The 26,213-nt window shown below is 37.8% G+C and overlaps 1 protein-coding gene across 2 annotated transcripts in view; it reads right to left on the reverse strand.

The window, feature by feature from the left end:
* The window catches only part of LOC110456345, a 78,743-nt gene that overhangs the window by 21,961 nt on the left and 30,569 nt on the right, over positions 1-26,213 (reverse strand). For both annotated transcript variants that reach the window (XM_021507022.1, XM_021507023.1), the window contains exons 5-9: positions 17,955-18,161; positions 17,398-17,617; positions 11,888-11,995; positions 9,951-10,054; positions 2,156-2,306 (exon numbers count right to left, since the gene is read on the reverse strand). In XM_021507022.1, coding sequence (XP_021362697.1) covers positions 2,156-2,306; positions 9,951-10,054; positions 11,888-11,995; positions 17,398-17,617; positions 17,955-18,161 — 790 coding nt within the window. The remainder of the gene's footprint in view (positions 1-2,155; positions 2,307-9,950; positions 10,055-11,887; positions 11,996-17,397; positions 17,618-17,954; positions 18,162-26,213) is intronic.

A 26,213-nucleotide genomic window follows, 5' to 3' on the forward strand; every position in this document is an offset into this window, starting at 1 on the left:
ACCTGTATTATACAATAGTAGAGGATTGTACAACCTGAAATATACAATAGTAGAGGATTGTACAACCTGTCATATAAGTCAATAGTAGATGATTGTACACCCTGTAATATAAATCAATAGTAGAGGATTCTACGACCTGTTATATAAATCAATAGTAGACGATTGTACAACCTGTAATATACAATAGTAGAGGATTGTACAACCTGTAATATAAGTCAATAGTAGATGATTGTACAACCTGTAATATAAATCAATAGTAGAGGATTGTACAACATGTAATATAAATCAATACTAGAGGATTGTACAACCTGAAATATACAATAGTAGAGGATTGGACAACCTGTAATATACAAAAGTAGAGGATTGTACAACCTTTAATATATACAATACTAGAATATTGTACAACCTGTAATAGACAATAGTAGAGGATTGTGCAACCTGTAATATAAATAAACAGTAGAGGATTATATAACCTGTAATATAAAGCAATAGAAGAGGATTGTATAACCTGTAATAGACAAAAGTAGAGGATTGTACAACCTGTAATATAAATCAATAGTAGAGGATTGTACAACCTGTAATATATACAATACTAGAAGATTGTACAACCTGTAATATACAATAATAGAGGATTGTACAACCTGTAATATAAATCAATGGTAGTGGAGTGCACAACCTGTAATACAAGAGGCCTAGAGGATCTGTATCACTCACTTAGATATCTTAGCAATCATGGCAAAATATTCTCAAAATAAGATCCCAGGGATAGGGCAAGACCCCAAGGCTAATCCTTGTAGCATATCTGTATTAGACTTTTCATGCCCAGCAATAGTATGTATGGTTATGGGGTGGGGAACTCAAATGTTTGAAAGTTCAGACTCAGAAACTAGGTCCCTAGGGTTGTAGCCAGACCCCAGGGCCAATTCTAATATTGTGACTGTATTCATCTCTTTATGCCCAGCAATTGTATATATAATTTTGGGCTGGGGATCTCAACCGTTTCAAAGTTATGACCCAGGGGTTAAGTCTCTAACGGTGGGGCACACCCCGGGGACATTCTGAAAGCATCATGTGCATTCGTCTCTTTATACTCAGCAATTGTATATATGGTTATAGGGTGGGGATCTCAACTGTTTACAAGTTGTGACTCAGAAACTAGGTCCCTAGGGGTGTGGCCAGACCCAAGGGCCAATTCTAATATCATGATTGTGTTCCTCTCTTTATGACTAGCAATTGTATATTTAGTTTTGGGATGGGAATCTCAACCGTTTCAAAGTTATGACCCAGGGGTTAAGTCTCTAAGGGTGGGGCAGACCCCAGGGACATCCTGGAAGCATATGTGCATTTGTCTCTTTATACTCAGCAATTGCATATATGGTTATGGGGTGGGGATCTCAACTGTTTCCAAGTTCAGACTCAGAAACTAAGGGTTGTAGCCAGACCCCAGGGCCAATTCTAATATTGTGACTGTATTCATTTCTTTATGCCCAGCAATTGTATATATAATTTTGGGGTGGGGATCTCAACCGTTTCAAAATTATGACCCAGGGGTTAAGTCTCTAAGGGTGGGGCAGACCCCAGGGACATCCTGAAAGCATCATGTGCATTCGTCTCTTTATACTCAGTAATTGTATATATGGTTATATTGGTGGGGATCTCAACCATTATCAAGTATTGTCAAACAATGGGGGTTCGGGAAATTTAAAAGCAGTCCCATGGAAAAACAGCCGTTCATACTAATATTAACAGCTGGTTTTTGTGTCACATGTGCAGCTTTTAACCAATCACAGAACTTGTAACAAAGCACAAATTCAATTTTGGAATTATATGTAAATAACCTGGATTTTATAATCTACAATATATACACATAAAATATATATTGATATATATAAATAACTGTGGATTGTGTAATGTACTATATATACACATATAAGTCATATTAATGCCAATTACTGCTGCTTAAATATGCTCCATCCAATACTGCAATTACTTAATTGCCATCAATTCATTCATCACGAGTTCTTGACACACTGGTCACTGTACATGTATGTAATGTTAAATCCAACAGGACCTCAGGGTGTTAGAAGGATGACATATCATTTGGCACCAGATCAATCAAGATATCCTCACCCCATTTTTTTATCCTCAAACTCACCTTTCCAGTAGAAGCATAATAAGCAGTCAATCTCATTTTCCCCTCCCCCTGTTCGGCGTGCTTGACGCGGTCAACCTGGAATCCGATTGTTGTATCCTGTGGTTGGAGGGGGGCGTTGCGTATAGTAGGTAAGCGCTGTCCCTGGCGGCTGCTGTACCACAAAACACCATGGCACATTTTAACTTTATTGAATGTATATCGCATTGTCAGAACAATTTCAGAATCAGAAATGTATACTCTGATCTAAGAAATAAAGTTGAAAAGATTTTTAAAAAAACCCAATCATCACAATGACACAGCTAAATGGGTTTCATACAATCAAAGTAAACAGGAAAAGATCATTTAAACTAATGGTTGCATTTTGTAAGAAAAAACATGGATGATATTATTACAGTTTAATAACTTAAAAAAAAAAAAAAAAAAAAAAAAAGCATTGTTTATAGCTAACAGACATGTTATCAATGTTTTTATTTCTAAAAGCTCCGCACTATTCTAAAATATGACAAGAATTGTGAATGACTAAAAAGTTAGTGATCTTTACTAAACGTAGAAATAGGTAAGTGGTGATGATGACTTTATTACAACTAACAATCAATTTGTATTAATGAACAAAATCATAAAGTTGTTTAATATTTAAGAAAATATTTAGAGCAACAAGGAAATTAGGAATTGTGCAATCAATGACTTTGGGTAACACAACATTAAAATAACTTACAAAAATTCAAATTGTTTAATCAGCACTGTTAGTTAAAAATACTTAACATATGTACATGGGTTTGAAAAGACATACGGGACATTTGGGTAAAAACTTTCTGGTCTGTCTTTTGGCAAAACTTTTCTGTCTGCAACAAGAGAACTCAGAAAACCGGCACAGTGCCATGTATTCACTTTGGAAAAGTTAAAACATTGATTCATTCTTGTTACGATTGCAAGAACTTTTATTTCTCCTTTCCATATACTGATCACTAAAAGTACCCGCCATTATTACCATGATATAATAGAGTGTTACTGAAACTTTGTGAATAATGTGCTTTGATGTCAGATTTAAGGATATATACTTGATATACAAACTTTTGCGTCGTAGGATATACAGCCCATTTATATACTAAATTCCCAATACTATCTTGCTTGCCGTTGTTGCAAAGGTAATGTGAGAGTTTTGCTCTAGGCATTGTTATATAATCTCAGTGTTCCAAGTGTTGCCAAAACACGTCCATGGGTTTGTAATCGTAGGGAGAATGGAGACACGTCCATGGGTTGGTAATCGTAGGGAGAATAGAGACACGTCCATGGGTTTGTAATCATAGGGAGAATGGAGACACGTCCATGGGTTTGTAATCGTAGGGAGAATGGAAACACGTCCATGGGTTTGTAATCGTAGGGAGAATGGAGACACGTCCATGGGTTTGTAATNAATTAGATAGCAGTGGTGCTCTATGAGAAGACACACCTACTATACAGATCTACTAGGCCAGTGATAACTGTATTAGATATAATTAGATAGCAGTGGTGCTCTATGAGAAGACACACCTACTATACAGATCTACTAGGCCAGTGATAACTGTATTAGATATAATTAGATAGCAGTGGTGCTCTATGAGAAGACACACCTACTATACAGATCTACTAGGCCAGTGATAACTGTATTAGATATAATTAGATAGCAGTGGTGCTCTATGAGAAGACACACCTACTATACAGATCTACTAGGCCAGTGATAACTGTATTAGATATAATTAGATAGCAGTGGTGCTCTATGAGAAGACACACCTACTATACAGATCTACTAGGCCAGTGATAACTGTATTAGATATAATTAGATAGCAGTGGTGCTCTATGAGAAGACACACCTACTATACAGATCTACTAGGCCAGTGATAACTGTATTAGATATAATTAGATAGCAGTGGTGCTCTATGAGAAGACACACCTACTATACAGATCTACTAGGCCAGTGATAACTGTATTAGATATAATTAGATAGCAGTGGTGCTCTATGAGAAGACACACCTACTATACAGATCTACTAGGCCAGTGATAACTGTATTAGATATAATTAGATAGCAGTGGTGCTCTATGAGAAGACACACCTACTATACAGATCTACTAGGCCAGTGATAACTGTATTAGATATAATTAGATAGCAGTGGTGCTCTATGAGAAGACACACCTACTATACAGATCTACTAGGCCAGTGATAACTGTATTAGATATAATTAGATAGCAGTGGTGCTCTATGAGAAGACACACCTACTATACAGATCTACTAGGCCAGTGATAACTGTATTAGATATAATTAGATAGCAGTGGTGCTCTATGAGAAGACACACCTACTATACAGATCTACTAGGCCAGTGATAACTGTATTAGATATAATTAGATAGCAGTGGTGCTCTATGAGAAGACACACCTACTATACAGATCTACTAGGCCAGTGATAACTGTATTAGATATAATTAGATAGCAGTGGTGCTCTATGAGAAGACACACCTACTATACAGATCTACTAGGCCAGTGATAACTGTATTAGATATAATTAGATAGCAGTGGTGCTCTATGAGAAGACACACCTACTATACAGATCTACTAGGCCAGTGATAACTGTATTAGATATAATTAGATAGCAGTGGTGCTCTATGAGAAGACACACCTACTATACAGATCTACTAGGCCAGTGATAACTGTATTAGATATAATTAGATAGCAGTGGTGCTCTATGAGAAGACACACCTACTATACAGATCTACTAGGCCAGTGATAACTGTATTAGATATAATTAGATAGCAGTGGTGCTCTATGAGAAGACACACCTACTATACAGATCTACTAGGCCAGTGATAACTGTATTAGATATAATTAGATAGCAGTGGTGCTCTATGAGAAGACACACCTACTATACAGATCTACTAGGCCAGTGATAACTGTATTAGATATAATTAGATAGCAGTGGTGCTCTATGAGAAGACACACCTACTATACAGATCTACTAGGCCAGTGATAACTGTATTAGATATAATTAGATAGCAGTGGTGCTCTATGAGAAGACACACCTACTATACAGATCTACTAGGCCAGTGATAACTGTATTAGATATAATTAGATAGCAGTGGTGCTCTATGAGAAGACACACCTACTATACAGATCTACTAGGCCAGTGATAACTGTATTAGATATAATTAGATAGCAGTGGTGCTCTATGAGAAGACACACCTACTATACAGATCTACTAGGCCAGTGATAACTGTATTAGATATAATTAGATAGCAGTGGTGCTCTATGAGAAGACACACCTACTATACAGATCTACTAGGCCAGTGATAACTGTATTAGATATAATTAGATAGCAGTGGTGCTCTATGAGAAGACACACCTACTATACAGATCTACTAGGCCAGTGATAACTGTATTAGATATAATTAGATAGCAGTGGTGCTCTATGAGAAGACACACCTACTATACAGATCTACTAGGCCAGTGATAACTGTATTAGATATAATTAGATAGCAGTGGTGCTCTATGAGAAGACACACCTACTATACAGATCTACTAGGCCAGTGATAACTGTATTAGATATAATTAGATAGCAGTGGTGCTCTATGAGAAGACACACCTACTATACAGATCTACTAGGCCAGTGATAACTGTATTAGATATAATTAGATAGCAGTGGTGCTCTATGAGAAGACACACCTACTATACAGATCTACTAGGCCAGTGATAACTGTATTAGATATAATTAGATAGCAGTGGTGCTCTATGAGAAGACACACCTACTATACAGATCTACTAGGCCAGTGATAACTGTATTAGATATAATTAGATAGCAGTGGTGCTCTATGAGAAGACACACCTACTATACAGATCTACTAGGCCAGTGATAACTGTATTAGATATAATTAGATAGCAGTGGTGCTCTATGAGAAGACACACCTACTATACAGATCTACTAGGCCAGTGATAACTGTATTAGATATAATTAGATAGCAGTGGTGCTCTATGAGAAGACACACCTACTATACAGATCTACTAGGCCAGTGATAACTGTATTAGATATAATTAGATAGCAGTGGTGCTCTATGAGAAGACACACCTACTATACAGATCTACTAGGCCAGTGATAACTGTATTAGATATAATTAGATAGCAGTGGTGCTCTATGAGAAGACACACCTACTATACAGATCTACTAGGCCAGTGATAACTGTATTAGATATAATTAGATAGCAGTGGTGCTCTATGAGAAGACACACCTACTATACAGATCTACTAGGCCAGTGATAACTGTATTAGATATAATTAGATAGCAGTGGTGCTCTATGAGAAGACACACCTACTATACAGATCTACTAGGCCAGTGATAACTGTATTAGATATAATTAGATAGCAGTGGTGCTCTATGAGAAGACACACCTACTATACAGATCTACTAGGCCAGTGATAACTGTATTAGATATAATTAGATAGCAGTGGTGCTCTATGAGAAGACACACCTACTATACAGATCTACTAGGCCAGTGATAACTGTATTAGATATAATTAGATAGCAGTGGTGCTCTATGAGAAGACACACCTACTATACAGATCTACTAGGCCAGTGATAACTGTATTAGATATAATTAGATAGCAGTGGTGCTCTATGAGAAGACACACCTACTATACAGATCTACTAGGCCAGTGATAACTGTATTAGATATAATTAGATAGCAGTGGTGCTCTATGAGAAGACACACCTACTATACAGATCTACTAGGCCAGTGATAACTGTATTAGATATAATTAGATAGCAGTGGTGCTCTATGAGAAGACACACCTACTATACAGATCTACTAGGCCAGTGATAACTGTATTAGATATAATTAGATAGCAGTGGTGCTCTATGAGAAGACACACCTACTATACAGATCTACTAGGCCAGTGATAACTGTATTAGATATAATTAGATAGCAGTGGTGCTCTATGAGAAGACACACCTACTATACAGATCTACTAGGCCAGTGATAACTGTATTAGATATAATTAGATAGCAGTGGTGCTCTATGAGAAGACACACCTACTATACAGATCTACTAGGCCAGTGATAACTGTATTAGATATAATTAGATAGCAGTGGTGCTCTATGAGAAGACACACCTACTATACAGATCTACTAGGCCAGTGATAACTGTATTAGATATAATTAGATAGCAGTGGTGCTCTATGAGAAGACACACCTACTATACAGATCTACTAGGCCAGTGATAACTGTATTAGATATAATTAGATAGCAGTGGTGCTCTATGAGAAGACACACCTACTATACAGATCTACTAGGCCAGTGATAACTGTATTAGATATAATTAGATAGCAGTGGTGCTCTATGAGAAGACACACCTACTATACAGATCTACTAGGCCAGTGATAACTGTATTAGATATAATTAGATAGCAGTGGTGCTCTATGAGAAGACACACCTACTATACAGATCTACTAGGCCAGTGATAACTGTATTAGATATAATTAGATAGCAGTGGTGCTCTATGAGAAGACACACCTACTATACAGATCTACTAGGCCAGTGATAACTGTATTAGATATAATTAGATAGCAGTGGTGCTCTATGAGAAGACACACCTACTATACAGATCTACTAGGCCAGTGATAACTGTATTAGATATAATTAGATAGCAGTGGTGCTCTATGAGAAGACACACCTACTATACAGATCTACTAGGCCAGTGATAACTGTATTAGATATAATTAGATAGCAGTGGTGCTCTATGAGAAGACACACCTACTATACAGATCTACTAGGCCAGTGATAACTGTATTAGATATAATTAGATAGCAGTGGTGCTCTATGAGAAGACACACCTACTATACAGATCTACTAGGCCAGTGATAACTGTATTAGATATAATTAGATAGCAGTGGTGCTCTATGAGAAGACACACCTACTATACAGATCTACTAGGCCAGTGATAACTGTATTAGATATAATTAGATAGCAGTGGTGCTCTATGAGAAGACACACCTACTATACAGATCTACTAGGCCAGTGATAACTGTATTAGATATAATTAGATAGCAGTGGTGCTCTATGAGAAGACACACCTACTATACAGATCTACTAGGCCAGTGATAACTGTATTAGATATAATTAGATAGCAGTGGTGCTCTATGAGAAGACACACCTACTATACAGATCTACTAGGCCAGTGATAACTGTATTAGATATAATTAGATAGCAGTGGTGCTCTATGAGAAGACACACCTACTATACAGATCTACTAGGCCAGTGATAACTGTATTAGATATAATTAGATAGCAGTGGTGCTCTATGAGAAGACACACCTACTATACAGATCTACTAGGCCAGTGATAACTGTATTAGATATAATTAGATAGCAGTGGTGCTCTATGAGAAGACACACCTACTATACAGATCTACTAGGCCAGTGATAACTGTATTAGATATAATTAGATAGCAGTGGTGCTCTATGAGAAGACACACCTACTATACAGATCTACTAGGCCAGTGATAACTGTATTAGATATAATTAGATAGCAGTGGTGCTCTATGAGAAGACACACCTACTATACAGATCTACTAGGCCAGTGATAACTGTATTAGATATAATTAGATAGCAGTGGTGCTCTATGAGAAGACACACCTACTATACAGATCTACTAGGCCAGTGATAACTGTATTAGATATAATTAGATAGCAGTGGTGCTCTATGAGAAGACACACCTACTATACAGATCTACTAGGCCAGTGATAACTGTATTAGATATAATTAGATAGCAGTGGTGCTCTATGAGAAGACACACCTACTATACAGATCTACTAGGCCAGTGATAACTGTATTAGATATAATTAGATAGCAGTGGTGCTCTATGAGAAGACACACCTACTATACAGATCTACTAGGCCAGTGATAACTGTATTAGATATAATTAGATAGCAGTGGTGCTCTATGAGAAGACACACCTACTATACAGATCTACTAGGCCAGTGATAACTGTATTAGATATAATTAGATAGCAGTGGTGCTCTATGAGAAGACACACCTACTATACAGATCTACTAGGCCAGTGATAACTGTATTAGATATAATTAGATAGCAGTGGTGCTCTATGAGAAGACACACCTACTATACAGATCTACAAACAAATCTCCTCCTCCCCTCTGGTCCAAGACACCAACAACATTACAAGTTACTCAACAATAATTACAATCATGATTTCCTGGAGCTAGTGCATACAATTTTATACATGAACACATGCACCAGTGAGAATGTGTAAGTACAACAAAGGGGAGAAAGGATGAGCTGTCTGGGGTGAGCATCATATCAGTTTATGTCCCCTAGAACATGCTGGCAACAGGGGCATTTTAACCTGCCTCACCTGCTAGTTTGGTATTATAAATGGTATAAATGAATTCAATCGTGTCTGATCTATTTAAATTCATCAGCACTGAATAATGAAAACTTTGAATTATCAAAAATGTTTTGATGGAATCATTTTGAAAATGACGTGACATTACTGAGCTCAAACAAGATTACATTTTATGCAGAAAGTACCTGCACAACAAATTGTATTGTTTCTCTGGTCTATATGGCATATAGATAATAGTCAACTTCACTTCTTTCTATTGTTGACCTAACATAGAACTAAAATGCCTAGTGTCTTTGTCATAGCGTTAAACAAGAGGACAAAAGCAGGAACTTTGAGGTTAAATCATGGAGCCAGCATGTTTGGTGTTCACTGTATATTCTTAGTGCTATAATGTTGTCAATATCATCGGTGATCCTACCTGTAGCGAATGCCCTCTCCTGCTGACCCTGGGATAGAGGCGGAGGGGGGAGGAGGGAGAATTTGTGGTGAAAAGGGTTTATGATTCGGGGGTGGTAGAGGAATCTGAAATGAAAGTCAATACACAACTGTACAATAAAGCAAAGAGATCTACATCAAAGTTCCTATATATACTACTGTTGGTGAGCTAATTTACAATGTCTAGATGTGATGGTTAAACAAAGGTAAGCTAAAATATAAACTGCCTTAACTTGTGACAGCTACCAGTATATGTTAGTAAACACAACGAGTTCCTTGAAAATTTATATAACTTTGAAGCATTTTGAAATGATTATTGAAAAGAATCATTAACTAAATAATGTAGTATGTATTGCTGTATAATGTAGTATATATTGCTGTATAATGTAGTATATATTACTGTATAATGTAGTATATATTGCTGTATAATGTAGTATGTATTGCTGTATAATGTAGTATATATTACTGTATAATGTAGTATATATTGCTGTATAATGTAGTATGTATTGCTGTATAATGTAGTATGTATTCCTATAGCTTAAGACGGTTTTATTTACACATGTATTGTGTGCAGGAAACTCCAATTATTCAACAGGGATTCTGTTTCTACCATTTGACATTCGCATATAACCACCATTTGATTTTGTGTACTGAGCAATTTTGAAAACCTCTCAAATGTTTTTTGTTGTTTTATTTTTTTAATGAAAAGCAAGAGGCCCAGAGGTCCTGTATCGCTAGCCTGGATAATTAAGCAACCATGAAAAAATATTCTCATTAAATATAATACTGCAACATTTTCCAAATATTGGCTTGAGCTGTCTCTCAGCAACATCTGTCCAGCATTGGATCTCTCTGCTCCCATGAAGTGGGGTTGACTTAAATTTTTTATGTCAATTTCTCCAATTGGGCCCTCAAATCATACCGAAAGGGAAGAAAGATTTACCTCCAGTTCCCCATTGAGCCTTAATCCTCGGACCCCATGGGGCAACAACCTCCATTTATACAAAGTAGAGTTCCCTTTTCCCAAGGATGCTCTGCACAAAACTTATAAGCATAGGAGCACAACAGGGACCACACATAGACATGAATCTGTGGACGATAGCCGCTGTGACAGCCTATCCATATCTGAGGAGCAGTCTTACCTCTGGGCGTGACCTGGACAGGCCTAAGACTTTTTGAATCACAAGAGGGTCTGGTAAGCAGCCCCTAACCCCCTAGCGTCGGCCGAAACACAGACTTCCGTCAGTGAAAGGAAGACGTAAAACCAGTTACCAACTAACCAACTGAAGGAGAAGAATATTAGACATGTATCCCTATGTTACCAAACTGGGACCTACCCCTCTGCCTAAAGGGGGAACACACTCTCTGAAAAAAAGGTCCCCCCTTACAAATGATGTTCTGGACCAAATTTGGTGAAAATCCCTCTAATCATACTGAATGAGAAAGATTTTATAAGTTAAACTCAATTTCCCGTATAGGGCCCCACCTCTCTGCCCCCAAGCGGCCACACCCTCCGTTATTATAAAAGTGAGTCCCCTTGGCCTAAGAATGCTCTACCACAATTCAAATCCATCCAATCGTACTAAAGGAGAAGGACTTTAAACATTTATTTTGATGTTCCCCATATTTGGCCCTGCTCCTCTGCCCCCAAGGAGGCCTAACTCTCCATTAATACAACATTAGGTCCCCTTAACCGAGGATGCTCCAGGCCAAATTTTGTCAAAATTACCTGAGCCAGGACTAGCAGCGTTTGAAAGGTAAAGTTGATAGACAGACGATGGACGCCTCGCCATGGCATAAGTTCACTTGCCATTTGGGCAGGTGAGCTAAAATTCATTAATTATTATGAAGTATGAAAAGCAGCATACACAGAATATCACAAGGTTAAGGTGTTTAGTAAGCACACTAATAAGGACATACATTTGGTGCTCGGTACTGGTTTTGGTTGTTGGCCGATATCTGGTTCATTGACTGGATCTCCATGTCTCTCATGTTGACCAGGCGGTAGTATAACTCACAGTCTCCATACTGAAATGACATAACCAACAATTAGAAGTAACCTATGCCCATTATTTCTATAATTAAAACAGTCTCCATAATAGTGTAATCCCAATTCTGAATGATATCCTATCAACTTTAAATGAATGAGTCAAATAAGTTAAATACAGTCCTACAATCAGCTGTGATCCCTGGGTTAACCAATGATAAATACAGTCCTACAATCATCTGTGATTCCTGGGTTAACCAAGGCTCAATACAGCCGTGATCCCTGCGTTAACCAATGATCAATCCAGTCCTACAATCAGCTGCGATCCCTGGGTCAACCAATGATCAATACAGTCCTACAATCAGCTGTGATTCCTGGGTCAAACAATAATTACAATCAGCCGTGATCCCTGGGTTAACCAATGATCAATACAGTCGTACAATCAGCTGTGATCCCTGGGTTAACCAATGATCAATACAGTCGTACAATCAGCTGTGATCCCTGGGTTAACCAATGACCAATACAGTCCTACAATCAGCTGTGATCCCTGGGTTAACCAATGACCAATACAGTCCTACAATCAGCTGTGATCCCTGGGTCGATCAATGATCAATACAGTCCTACAATCAGCTGTGATCCCTGGGTTAACCAATGATCAATACAGTCCTACAATCAACTGTGATCCCTGGGTCAAACAATGATCAATACAGTCCTACAATCAGCTGTGATCCCTGAGTTAACCAATGATCATTATAGTCCTACAATCAGCTGTGATCCCTGGGACAACAAATGATCAAAATAGTCCTACAGTCAGCTGTGATTCCTGGGTTAACCAATGATGAATACAGTCCTACAATCAGCTGTGATCCCTGGGTTAACCATTATGATCAATACAGTCCTACAATCAGCTGTGATCCCTGGGTTAACCAATGATCAATACAGTCCTACAATCAGCTGTGATCCCTGGGTTAACCAATGATCAATACAGTCCTACAATCAGCTGTGATCCCTGGGTTAACCAATGATCAATACAGTCCTACAATCAGCTGTGATCCCTGGGTTAACCAATGATCAATACAGTCCTACAATCAGCTGTGATCCCTGGGTTAACCAATGATCAATACAGTCCTACAATCAGCTGTGATCCCTGGGTTAACCAATGATCAATACAGTCCTACAATCAGCTGTGATCCCTGGGTTAACCAATGATCAATACAGTCCTACAATCAGCTGTGATCCCTGGGTTAACCAATGATCAATACAGTCCTACAATCAGCTGTGATCCCTGGGTTAACCAATGATCAATACAGTCCTACAATCAGCTGTGATCCCTGGGTTAACCAATGATCAATACAGTCCTACAATCAGCTGTGATCCCTGGGTTAACCAATGATCAATACAGTCCTACAATCAGCTGTGATCCCTGGGTTAACCAATGATCAATACAGTCCTACAATCAGCTGTGATCCCTGGGTTAACCAATGATCAATACAGTCCTACAATCAGCTGTGATCCCTGGGTTAACCAATGATCAATACAGTCCTACAATCAGCTGTGATCCCTGGGTTAACCAATGATCAATACAGTCCTACAATCAGCTGTGATCCCTGGGTTAACCAATGATCAATACAGTCCTACAATCAGCTGTGATCCCTGGGTTAACCAATGATCAATACAGTCCTACAATCAGCTGTGATCCCTGGGTTAACCAATGATCAATACAGTCTTACAATCAGCTGTGATCCCTGGGTTAACCAATGATCAATACAGTCCTACAATCAGCTGTGATCCCTGGGTTAACCAATGATCAATACAGTCCTACAATCAGCTGTGATCCCTGGGTTAACCAATGATCAATACAGTCCTACAATCAGCTGTGATCCCTGGGTTAACCAATGATCAATACAGTCCTACAATCAGCTGTGATCCCTGGGTTAACCAATGATCAATACAGTCCTACAATCAGCTGTGATCCCTGGGTTAACCAATGATCAATACAGTCCTACAATCAGCTGTGATCCCTGGGTTAACCAATGATCAATACAGTCCTACAATCAGCTGTGATCCCTGGGTTAACCAATGATCAATACAGTCCTACAATCAGCTGTGATCCCTGGGTTAACCAATGATCAATACAGTCCTACAATCAGCTGTGATCCCTGGGTTAACCAATGATCAATACAGTCCTACAATCAGCTGTGATCCCTGGGTTAACCAATGATCAATACAGTCCTACAATCAGCTGTGATCCCTGGGTTAACCAATGATCAATACAGTCCTACAATCAGCTGTGATCCCTGGGTTAACCAATGATCAATACAGTCCTACAATCAGCTGTGATCCCTGGGTTAACCAATGATCAATACAGTCCTACAATCAGCTGTGATCCCTGGGTTAACCAATGATCAATACAGTCCTACAATCAGCTGTGATCCCTGGGTTAACCAATGATCAATACAGTCCTACAATCAGCTGTGATCCCTGGGTTAACCAATGATCAATACAGTCCTACAATCAGCTGTGATCCCTGGGTTAACCAATGATCAATACAGTCCTACAATCAGCTGTGATCCCTGGGTTAACCAATGATCAATACAGTCCTACAATCAGCTGTGATCCCTGGGTTAACCAATGATCAATACAGTCCTACAATCAGCTGTGATCCCTGGGTTAACCAATGATCAATACAGTCCTACAATCAGCTGTGATCCCTGGGTTAACCAATGATCAATACAGTCCTACAATCAGCTGTGATCCCTGGGTTAACCAATGATCAATACAGTCCTACAATCAGCTGTGATCCCTGGGTTAACCAATGATCAATACAGTCCTACAATCAGCTGTGATCCCTGGGTTAACCAATGATCAATACAGTCCTACAATCAGCTGTGATCCCTGGGTTAACCAATGATCAATACAGTCCTACAATCAGCTGTGATCCCTGGGTTAACCAATGATCAATACAGTCCTACAATCAGCTGTGATCCCTGGGTTAACCAATGATCAATACAGTCCTACAATCAGCTGTGATCCCTGGGTTAACCAATGATCAATACAGTCCTACAATCAGCTGTGATCCCTGGGTCAATCAATGATCAATACAGTCCTACAATCAGCTGTGATCCCTGGGTCAAACAATGATTACAATCAGTTATGATCCCTGGGTTAACCAATGATCATTATAGTCCTACGATCAGCTGTGATCCCTGGGTTAACCAAAGATCAATATAGTCCTACAATCAGCTGTGATCCCTGGGTTAACCAATGATCAATACAGTCCTACAATCAGCTGTGATCCTTGGGTTAACCAATGATCAATACAGTCCTACAATCAGCTGTGATTCCTTGATCAATACAGTCCTATAATCAGCTGTGATCCCTGGGATAGCCAATGATCAATACAGTACTACAATCAGCTGTGATCCCTAGGTTAACCATTATGATCAATACAGTCCTACACTCAGCTGTGATCCCTGGGTCAACCAATGATCAATACAGTCGTACAATCAGCTGTGATCCCTGCTGTGATTCCTGGGTTAACCAATGATCAATACAGTCCTACAATCAGCTGTGATTACTGGGTCAAACAATGATTACAATCAGCTGTGATCCCTGGGTTAACTAATGATCAATACAGTCCTACAATCATCTGTGATCCCTGGGTTAACCATTATGATCAATACAGTCCGACAATCAGCTGTGATTACTGGGTCAAACAATAATTACAATCAGCTGTGATCCCTGGGTTAGCCAATGATCAATACAGTACTACAATCAGCTGTGATCCCTGGGTCAATCAATGACCAATATAGTCCTACAATCAGCTGTGATCCCTGCTGTGATTCCTGGGTTAACCAATGATTAATACAGTCCTACAATCAGCTGTGACCCCTGGGTTAACCAATGATCAATCCCGGCCTACAAGCAGCTGTGATTCCTGGGTCAAACAATTATTACACTCAGCTGTGATCCCTGGGTTAACCACCGATCAATACAGTCCTACAATCAGCTGGGATCCCTGGGTCAATCAATGATCAATACAGTCCTACAATCACCTGTGATTCCTGGGTCAAACAATGATCAATACAGTCCTACAATCAGCTGAGATCCCTGGGACAACAAATGATCAATACTGTCCTACAATCACCTGTGATCCCTAGGTTAACCAATGATCAATACAGTCCTCCGATCAGCTGTGCTCCCTGGGTTAACCAAAGATCAATATAGTCCTACAATCAGCTGTTATTCCTAGGTCAAACAATGATTACAATCAGCTGTGATCCCTGGGGTAACCAATGATCAATACAGTCTTACAATCAGCTGTGATCCCTGGGTCAAACAATGATTACAATCAGCTGTGATCCCTGGGGTAACCAATGATCAATACAGTCTTACAATCAGCTGTGATCCCTGGGTCCATCAATGATCAATACTGTCCTACAATCAGCTGTGATCCCTGCTGTGATTCCTGGGTTAACCAATGATTAATACAGTCCTACAATCAGCTGTGATTACTGGGTCAAACAATGATTACAATCAGCTGTGATCCCTGGGGTAACCAATGATCAATACAGTCTTACAATCAGCTGTGATCCCTGGGTTAACCATTATGATTAATACAGTCCTACAATCAGCTGTGATCCATGGGTTTACCAATATGATCAATACAGTCCTACAATCAGCGGTGAGCCCTGGTTTATCCAATGATCAATATAGTCCTACAATCAGCTGTAATTCCTGGATTAACCAATGATCAATTCAGTCCTACAATCAGCTGTGATCCCTGGGTCAAACAATGATTACAATCAGCTGTGATCCCTGGGGTAACCAATGATCAATACAGTCTTACAATCAGCTGTGATCCCTGGGTTACCCAATGATCATTACAGTTCTACAATCAACTGTGATCCCTGGGACAATCAATGATCAATACTGTCCTACAATCAGCTGTGATCCCTGGGACAACAAATGATCAATACTGTCCTACAATCACCTGTGATCCCTAGGTTAACCAATGATCAATACAGTCCTCCGATCAGCTGTGCTCCCTGGGTTAACCAAAGATCAATATAGTCCTACAATCAGCTGTGATCCCTGGGTTAACCATTATGATCAATATAGTCCTACAATCAGCTGTGATTCCTAGGTCAAACAATGATTACAATCAGCTGTGATCCCTGGGTCAATCAATGATCAATACTGTCCTACAATCACCTGTGATCCCTAGGTTAACCAATGATCAATACAGTCCTACAATCAGCTGTGATCCCTGGGTCAACCAATGATCAATACAGTCCTACAATCAGCTGTGATCCCTGGGTCAACCAATGATCAATACAGTCCTACAATCAGCTGTGATCCCTGGGTCAACCAATGATTACAATCAGCTGTGATTCCTGGGTCAAACATTGATCAATATAGTCCATGTTTAATCATCTCTTACCTTTTGGAGGGTCTGTAACTGACTAGCATGAAAGAATGGCTTGATGGGAACATTCCGGAATGGTATACGGAATTTCCCAGCCATAAGTCTCTGCTCATTGTCAAATATGGGGATTTTGACCCATGCTCGGGTGATGAGGCTATGTCGGTCATAGTCGGAGGCTGGTCCTCCTGACAGCTGTAACTCCACAACTATACCCAGGTCTGAGCTAGGAGGGCATCTGCACACAAACCACACAATAATTAAACGGTAATGTATAGTCAACAAGCAAAACATAAAGATTAAAACAATGAGAGAAAGGTAGATAACTAAGCTATCTCTGTCTACCTCTGAGAGGAAGGGAGATAACTATGTTGTCTCTGCCTTAACTCTGTGAGGAAGGGAGATAACTCTGTTGTCTCTGCCTTAACTCTATCTTTCTTATATCTATATTGGCTAACACATTCCAATTCATCTACCAAATAAATACTACTGCTACAATCATTTTCATTACAAACTTTATAAAAATTACACAACATTTGCAATAAGTCAGAAAGTGTTTGAGGCCGGCTACATACTTTGGAACAGGCTGACGAGCCCCAATCACAGCGTTGGATACATTTTGCATGTAGGTGGCTCTGGTGGCCGGCTCACAGTAAACAGTGGGCAGGACGGTCGGCTCACCCATGGCCTGGGAGGTGCTGTGTAGACCCACAATGAGTCGACATGCCGACACACTCGGCTCAAGGTTCAGTACAAAATCGTAGAATATCACAAAACCTGCACTGAAATAGAAATAATTCTTCATGCTATCTTTAACGAAGTCACATACAGAGGAATCGGAGGGTCCTAATAATCTTAAGGACTCCACTTATGGATATTTATATTCAGAAACTGAAGTAACTTTTAATTACACACTATATTGTTTTATTAATTATCCTGCCATGTTAAGCTGATTGTTCAAAGATGCTGTATAAATAAGATTGCTAGAGATAACAAGACTATTCTCCAGAATTTCATTAATTGTGAATTCGAAGAACAAAAACAGTTATGGAAGTGTCAACACAGATTACCTTTACAGTAACAATTTTACTATTGACATATTGATGTTAAAATTCCCCCCTCGGTTGTTCTAGACTCTGTAAGCCAAGACTGTGTAAAGGGGGTATTACCAGGTATAGGACGGAATCTTCATTAATAGGCTGTTATTGTAGTTTGTAATATTTCTACTTCATATTACACCTGTAATACTTGATGTCATTAACAAACAATTATTTGGATGAATTACAAAACAAACCAAAAATTAATTTATCATTTAACATTCTTCCAAAAATGGTAAGAATTTCGCAAGATTATATAAGTTAAATTCAAGTATAAAGTTTTCATGTTTTGTTTTAAGAAAATCTAAAAGTCTTTACCAAATACACTGGGGAGGTCTTACTAAGTCAAACAGAATAGATGGCTGTATTAGTTACCATGGTGACAAAGTATCACACCACCTCTACCTGAAGGACACTGCCAACCTTACCTTACAGCTAGGCAACTTAACACAAACTTTATAGCTGGGTTTCTTTATTATTATTAACTACATGAAATGGGATTCCAGTATCATGATTATAACAGATATAAAAGTAAACATGATACATATCACCATTTTCCTGAACAATCAGTTTTAATACAGTGCATACAAGTTTCTTTTAAGCATCAAGTTGACAAATCTTTGAAGACATTGCTCCTAGTATTCTGGTGTAAATGGCTGTGATATCCACCTATACAAATAAGTTATGAGGCTTTCTCCTTCACAAAACCCTCACTTTCAAATTGATCAACATGGCAGAAGGACTGGACCAGCTCCATGACGACAAACAGACAACAAGCAGGACAGACCTATTTACATTCTAAATGGTGTACATATAAAGTCACACAGCAGATGTAGCTCCTTGTACAATATATGTTTATCTAATGTGCATGCCTGTGTTTAGATCTGTTACTTTGACCTTTAATGTAAGAAACTTAACCCACCACTTCATTCCACAAGATAGCTTCATACTCAATAGACATTCATGATGTCAGATGCTATAGGTGTCTTCAAAGTTTTAAATATTTCAGTAAAGGTACCGCCTGTGTAGTGAATGATACAACCTGATGGTAGAATGTCTAACAGGAATACCTGGTAATACCTAGGTATGCAATTATGCTTAGAAATATATTCAGTTCATATTTTAATAAAAGTTCTGATCATTTTAATGTTGCTAACACTGGCATTACTTGTGTCAGTGAAGCTGGCAGTGTTAAAAAACATTACCGGTAGACACTTTTTACCGAGGCCAGCTAAGATGCTAATTTACAAGTCTTTCGTTTTATCACATTTTGACTACTGTTCTCTTATTTGTCATTTGTATAGCCAGACTGCAACTAACAAAATAGAAAATGTTGAAGAGAGAGCCTTGAGATTTGTTTTAAATGATTAAACTACTGATTTCAAAACACTTCTTTTATCTACAAACTCTTCTTTTTCATACATTAAACTGATGAAACTTTTCACATGTGAGCTAGGTTTCTAAGATTGTCAAACATATGTCTCCTGAATACATACAGGAACTTATTATTAAGAAGAGTTCTTTTTATAATTTTAGACAAGAGGATGCAGTTGAAGTCCCAAGGTTGAAAACATGCAGGTATGGACAGAAATCTTCCGGTTTAGCACGCCCCTATTTGGAACTGCTTACCCAATGACCTGCGAAAGGTTGAAGACTTTGGGGAGTTTCGTAGACAGCTCCAGATGTGGGATGGCCTCAACTGCAGGTGTGCAAAGTGTTTAAGGTAGTGTCCACATGCCTGTTGTTATGCGTTATTCAAAATTTTGATTTTGTATTTATGTTCATAGATTAAGGTAAGTCTATAGTTTTTGCTGAATGTGGTTGTATGCATTGCTGTCCACTGATAGTAAGCTTGTATGTCAATGTTTATAGTAAGCTTGTATGTCAATGTTTATAGTAAGCTTGTATGTCAATGTTTATAGTAAGCTTGTATGTCAATGTTTATAGTAAGCTTGTATGTCAATGTTTATAGTAAGCATGTATGTCAATGTGTAAAGTAAGCTTGTATGTCAATGTTTACAGTAAATTGTATGTCAATGTTTATAGTAAGCTTGTATGTCAATGTTTATAGTAAGCTTGTATGTCAATGTTTACAGTAAGCTTGTATGTCAATGTTTACAGTTAGTTGTATGTCAATGTTTATAGTAAGCTTGTATGTCAATGTTTACAGTAAGCTTGTATGTCAATGTTTACAGTAAGCTTGTATGTCAATGTTTACAGTAAGCTTGTATGTCAATGTTTATAGTAAGCTTGTATGTCAATGTTTAAAGTAAGCTTGTATGTCAATGGTTATAGCTGTCCACTGATAGTAAGCTTGTATGTCAATGTTTATAGCTGTCCACTGATAGTAAGCTTCTCAATGTTTATATTAAGTTTGTATGTCAATGTTTATAGTAAGCTTGTATGTCAATGTTTATAGTAAGCCAATGTTGTTATGACCTCATGAATGTTGAAACAATGAATTTCATTCCTTATATTTACATGTTTAAGTGCTTTGAATATTCCGATGCAAGCATAAATAAAATAAATACAGGTATTGTTTTTTATTCATACATTGGGACAACGCAATAGACAGAACAGCTTGTTTCGCGGGGAAAATTAAAAAACTTCTGTTGGTGGTCCTAGCAACAGCATGACAACAAAACAAACAAATTATAGTCTACTTTTTCAAATTTAATTTGTAGAATTTATACAAGTGGTATATTATTATCATGTTCTTTACACACCTTATTTCAGCTTTAAAATCAAGTCAATCATGTTTAATACTAATTCATATTAGCATAACAAAACTACACCGAGGGCTGTTCCACTGCGGACGTGAACCAAGTTCACCATGTGCTACGTCATTTTAGTGTATCAATACGCAGTGATGGGGTAACCTGTGTTATGCAAAAATGAATGTCATTTTTCGTCAATATGTCCAAGCATACGGAATGTAAATATATGTTTATTGAAGCTACTCAAAAACGACCAATCAGCAAAATATGATCAGCTCACGGTTGCTAGCGGTAGTGACACTAGAAATTGTCTCACCAGCTAGCTATATAGCTATTCTGCCTGAGAACGTGTAGTGTGACAGAGTTCAATCAACCGTGAATTGATGGTGAATATGTATGCTACCATGCTACCAACACCGCTAACAACAGTTTGTTAATATTATAGAATTATTAACACAGTTCCTTTGTTTATTATACATCATTTAGGAAATCATTTTACAAAAATTACTGTAAGATATTACAAACAATTATTAATTAATGACAACTTAATATAATATTTTCAAGGATAACTATTTTGGTTAACTTTTAATTTTTAACTAAATTTATAGCCTATATCAGTATACAAAAAGTACAGTCAAACTTACATAATTTGAATTTCCTGACAGGAGTAAAATTGTTCTCTCTTTCTAATTTTAATCAATGTGTGATAATTAGAAAAATATGTAAATAAGCTAATAAATCAAAGTAAAATAATTAGTTCACTGAAATGTTGGGAGTCATTTAACACCTAAACATACAAACTACTGTATATAAATACACAAAACTCATTGTCCTAATTAATTAAACCCAATATTTATAGATTTTATATAATATTTCTAGCCTGGTGTTTCGTCACTTAACAAGCACATTTTGGGTCTTAAGCAGTATAAACAGGATCAAAAAGAGGCTCAAAGCTACTGTCGCGAGTGGCATTTCCTGATAGTCCTGCTAAGTTCAATACATGGAAGTTTGACGGTATTTAAATAGCAGTTACTTTTAAACCATTAAAACGTGAAAAAAACTTAATCTAAATTCCTGAAGCACTTTTATTTTAAAATGTGTTTGACATTTCAAATATTTCCAACACATTAAAGCTTAGAAAGAATAAATAAATGATTGCGTAGCTCTGTATGGACAGATGTGTTATCCACATACTGGAAAACATCTTTAGTTTAGTATTCTGGTATAAATGTGTAGCATATCCTGCTAGCACAGAGTTTGTGTCATTATTTTCCATCCATTATCAATCTTGACAATCAAACCAAATCACAAGGAATAACTTTTTGAAATTAAAAGTTCAGTCACTACTCCATGCAATGGTAATGAAGATTCATATATACACTTCAATCACAGACAAGACATTGTTCCTGTAGACATGTCCCACAAATTGCTGAGCAAACATTTGTGCTTAACAAGTTAAAAAAAACAGCTAAATGAATGCTAATACAAAATGAGTTCAAACAAGAGTTCTACAAATGTCTTAAATTTGATACACAAGTTCAAGCAATTGTCAACCAATGTCTGTGCACACAATCTAAATTCAGAACAGTCGAACCAATGTCTGTGCTTATGTATGTTCATAGGAGTTCCACTTTGTGACAAATATATTCAAAACCACGACTAGATCTGTGTCCATGTTTACAATGGCTGTATGTGAACGGGGAAACAGTGTTGGACGGTTGGACAGGGAAACAGTGTTGGACGGTTGGACAGGGTAACAGTGTCGGACGATAACAGACGTGGATGGTTCGTGGACAGATGTGGTTGGAAGTCAATGTGACAGGCTCACCGTTATATGAAGCCACCCTACAGAGGAAACAGGAAAACAGCTTCAGTATATTTTGGATAGCCGACGTTCCTCGGTATACATGTAATGACTATCAGTGTTTGAGGACACACAGCGGTTGTAGATTCCCTCGATCATCCGTACAGGAATCTGAGGAAATCTAAACCTTCAATACTGGTGAAATCATCAAATATTTAAAGATCATTTTTAAGTGAATTAATTTGTCTTTGAGAAATTTAAAGTTGTTATCCATTGTCTTACATAATTCCACTACATCTAGACATACTTAGTGTGTGTTCACACTTTATCAAATAAATAAATAACAGAAATTTGTATTTGGTGCGATCATTATACATATAAATGAAAAGTTCTATGAGTATTGATATGAATATGTTTTATCCATCATTTGAATCTAGTCTCAATTATATGTTTACAAAATTTTTCAAATAATGGAAGAAAACATGAAATCTTATATGATTATAAATTGTGCTTTAAATTCTAAAAGTTCTATAATCTACAGGAACTAGAGGAAAAAGCAAATATGTCAATTGCAAAATACACTGACAGAAAAGAGATATATATGTTCATAAATATACAATTCAAAGCATCTAATTGGTAAGAATATTCTGATTTATGAAGTTTTCAATTTTCCAGATAATCCTTATTACAGAAAAGATTTCACAGTTTAAAAGTTGTGGCCTGGATGAGATTTCATCAGAAATTTTGCACTTATTTGACCTTGAGGTGAAGGTCACAGTGACCATACCTCCTAGTGAAGACACAAGCATTCTTCAGGATTCATCAAAATATCTTGAAGAGTTTAAAAGTGATGGTCTGGACAATATTTTGCTGGGTATTTGTACTTCTTTGACCTTTCACCTTGAGGTGAAGCACTTTGCGTACTGTAAAGTTACGTCTGTTGGTAGTTAGAAAGGCGACACGAGTCGACCTGGAGTCAATAGGCGACACGAGTCGACCTGGAGTCAATAGCTATCAATAAAAGTAAGAAATCACAAATATAGTGTACTCAGGCAAGTCACTATGATAATCTACCAAACACACTCACACAAGTCACTATGATACTCTACCAACCACACTCACACAAGTCACTAAGATAATCTACCAAACACACTCACACAAGTCACTAAGATAATCTACCAAACACACTCACACAAGTTACTATGATAATCTACCAAACACACTCACACAAGTTACTATGATAATCTACCAAACACACTCACACAAGTCACTAAGATAATCTACCAAACACACTCACACAAGTCCCTATGATAATCTACCAAACACACTCACGCAAGTCACTATGATAATCTACCAAACACCCTCCCACAAGTCACTATGATAATCTACCAAACACGCTCACACAAGTCACTATGATAATCTACCAAACACACTCACACAAGTCACTATGATAATCTACCAAAGACACAAAATTCAAGATGGCTGCCTGTTGACCATCTTGGTTTCTGGTCAGTCACAAAATTTGATATGCATATCTTTGGACCATGGGAAATATTCATGTGAAATTTGAGAAAGATCCCTCAAGCACTTTCTGAGAAATAGCACTAACAAAATTTAACTCTCAAAACTAAAGATTGCTGTCTGTCGGCCATCTTTGTACTCCGATCAGTCTCAAAATTTGGTATGCGTAACTGACGTCAAAGGGGAACCTTCATGTGAAATTTGAAAAATATCTCTCCAGTACCTTCTGAGAAATAACGCTAACAAAAAATATTTAAGGACCGACAGACAAAAAGAAGGATGGACGAACCAGAGACGAAAACTAAGAACCTAAATTAGAAGGAATATATCTTTATGTGAAAAATGTGCATTCTAAAGCGGTGCTTGGGTTTAATTGAAAATTTATGGAAAGTTTGATCAAAATATATAGCGCACAAAAGTAATTTTGCAAGATGTGTTTTCAAAGCAGAAGTGGCAATATTAAGGATTAATGTTATATATACTAAGAATTTTCCCAAGTGTTGTGCCTCCAAAATGGTCAGTAATAAAAAATCAAGCAAGTTTTCTAACATACAGACCACCCTAACCACAGGCCAGAGTTTGGCCACCCGTCACTGTGATTTCTGGTCTGATTTAGGTTTGGCCTGCAGTTCGGGGTCTATGTAGACTTTGTTACTTTGCGTGGCTACCCACGTGTGAAAAGCTGTAGGCAAGCGTTCTGTGTCAAATCGATTTCCATCACTGAAATATTACAGGAGTATGTACAGCACTTCTTACAGTACAGCGGACAATGGTGGACGTGTCTGTGATCTTATGTTAGTAAATAAACCAGGCTAAATCAGGGTTTCAAATGTCTCATCCTTTTAAAATTCATTATTTAGGCTTCTGAAAATAATTACTGTCTAGTTCCCTATAAACAACTTTTTCTTTGAAGTGTAAAACCATTTTTTTACTCATTATCATGGAACAGATTTCAACACAAGAGAATTATTTTAGTTTTTTAAAATTCTAATCCAAAGAAAAAGGCATCAAATGTAATTACTTTTTGAAGTTCAAGTAAAATTTGACAATTTTGGAGGATTTCCGTTTTGAAACCCCTTCTGCCCAGGACAGTTAGAGAAGTGTGCTACACAAAACATGCAAATGTTTTCCTCCATAATATTTGTGCTACCAGATGCTATTACCTTACACTCAATACATAAACAGTACACCACAACACCCTTTAATCTGGGTCGTCAATGTTGGTTAGGGGGTCTGGTCGTGCAGTGGGAGGTGGTCGTGATGTCTTGGAATGCTGGGTGGACACCCAGGTATGATGGGCCGTGGGCACATAACGATTAGGGCTGGAAATTAAATAGCCAAGGATTACAAACATGAGACCCCACAAAATAAGTCAGAGATGACATTTTGCTTCCACATGGCAACCAATGGGAACACACCTATTAGCTCCTTCTCGAACTTTGACCTTCCCTTGCGAAGGATGATATAGACAGTCACTTCCAACCAAATTAACCAAAGATGACATCCAGTAACCTTCTCCCACATAACCAAACAAGAGGCCCAGAGGGCCTGTATCGCTCACCTTAATATGTTTAAAATAATTGGTATGAAGTGAAGATATAGCACTCCATGGTAGGTGCTGTAAGTACATATGAAATTTCAGAAAGATCCATCCAGTACTTGAGATATAGCAAGAACAAACTTCAAACAGAGCCC

Source organism: Mizuhopecten yessoensis, unplaced genomic scaffold (assembly GCF_002113885.1).
Source record: "Mizuhopecten yessoensis strain PY_sf001 unplaced genomic scaffold, ASM211388v2 scaffold8693, whole genome shotgun sequence".
Taxonomy (NCBI): Eukaryota; Metazoa; Mollusca; class Bivalvia; order Pectinida; family Pectinidae; genus Mizuhopecten; species Mizuhopecten yessoensis.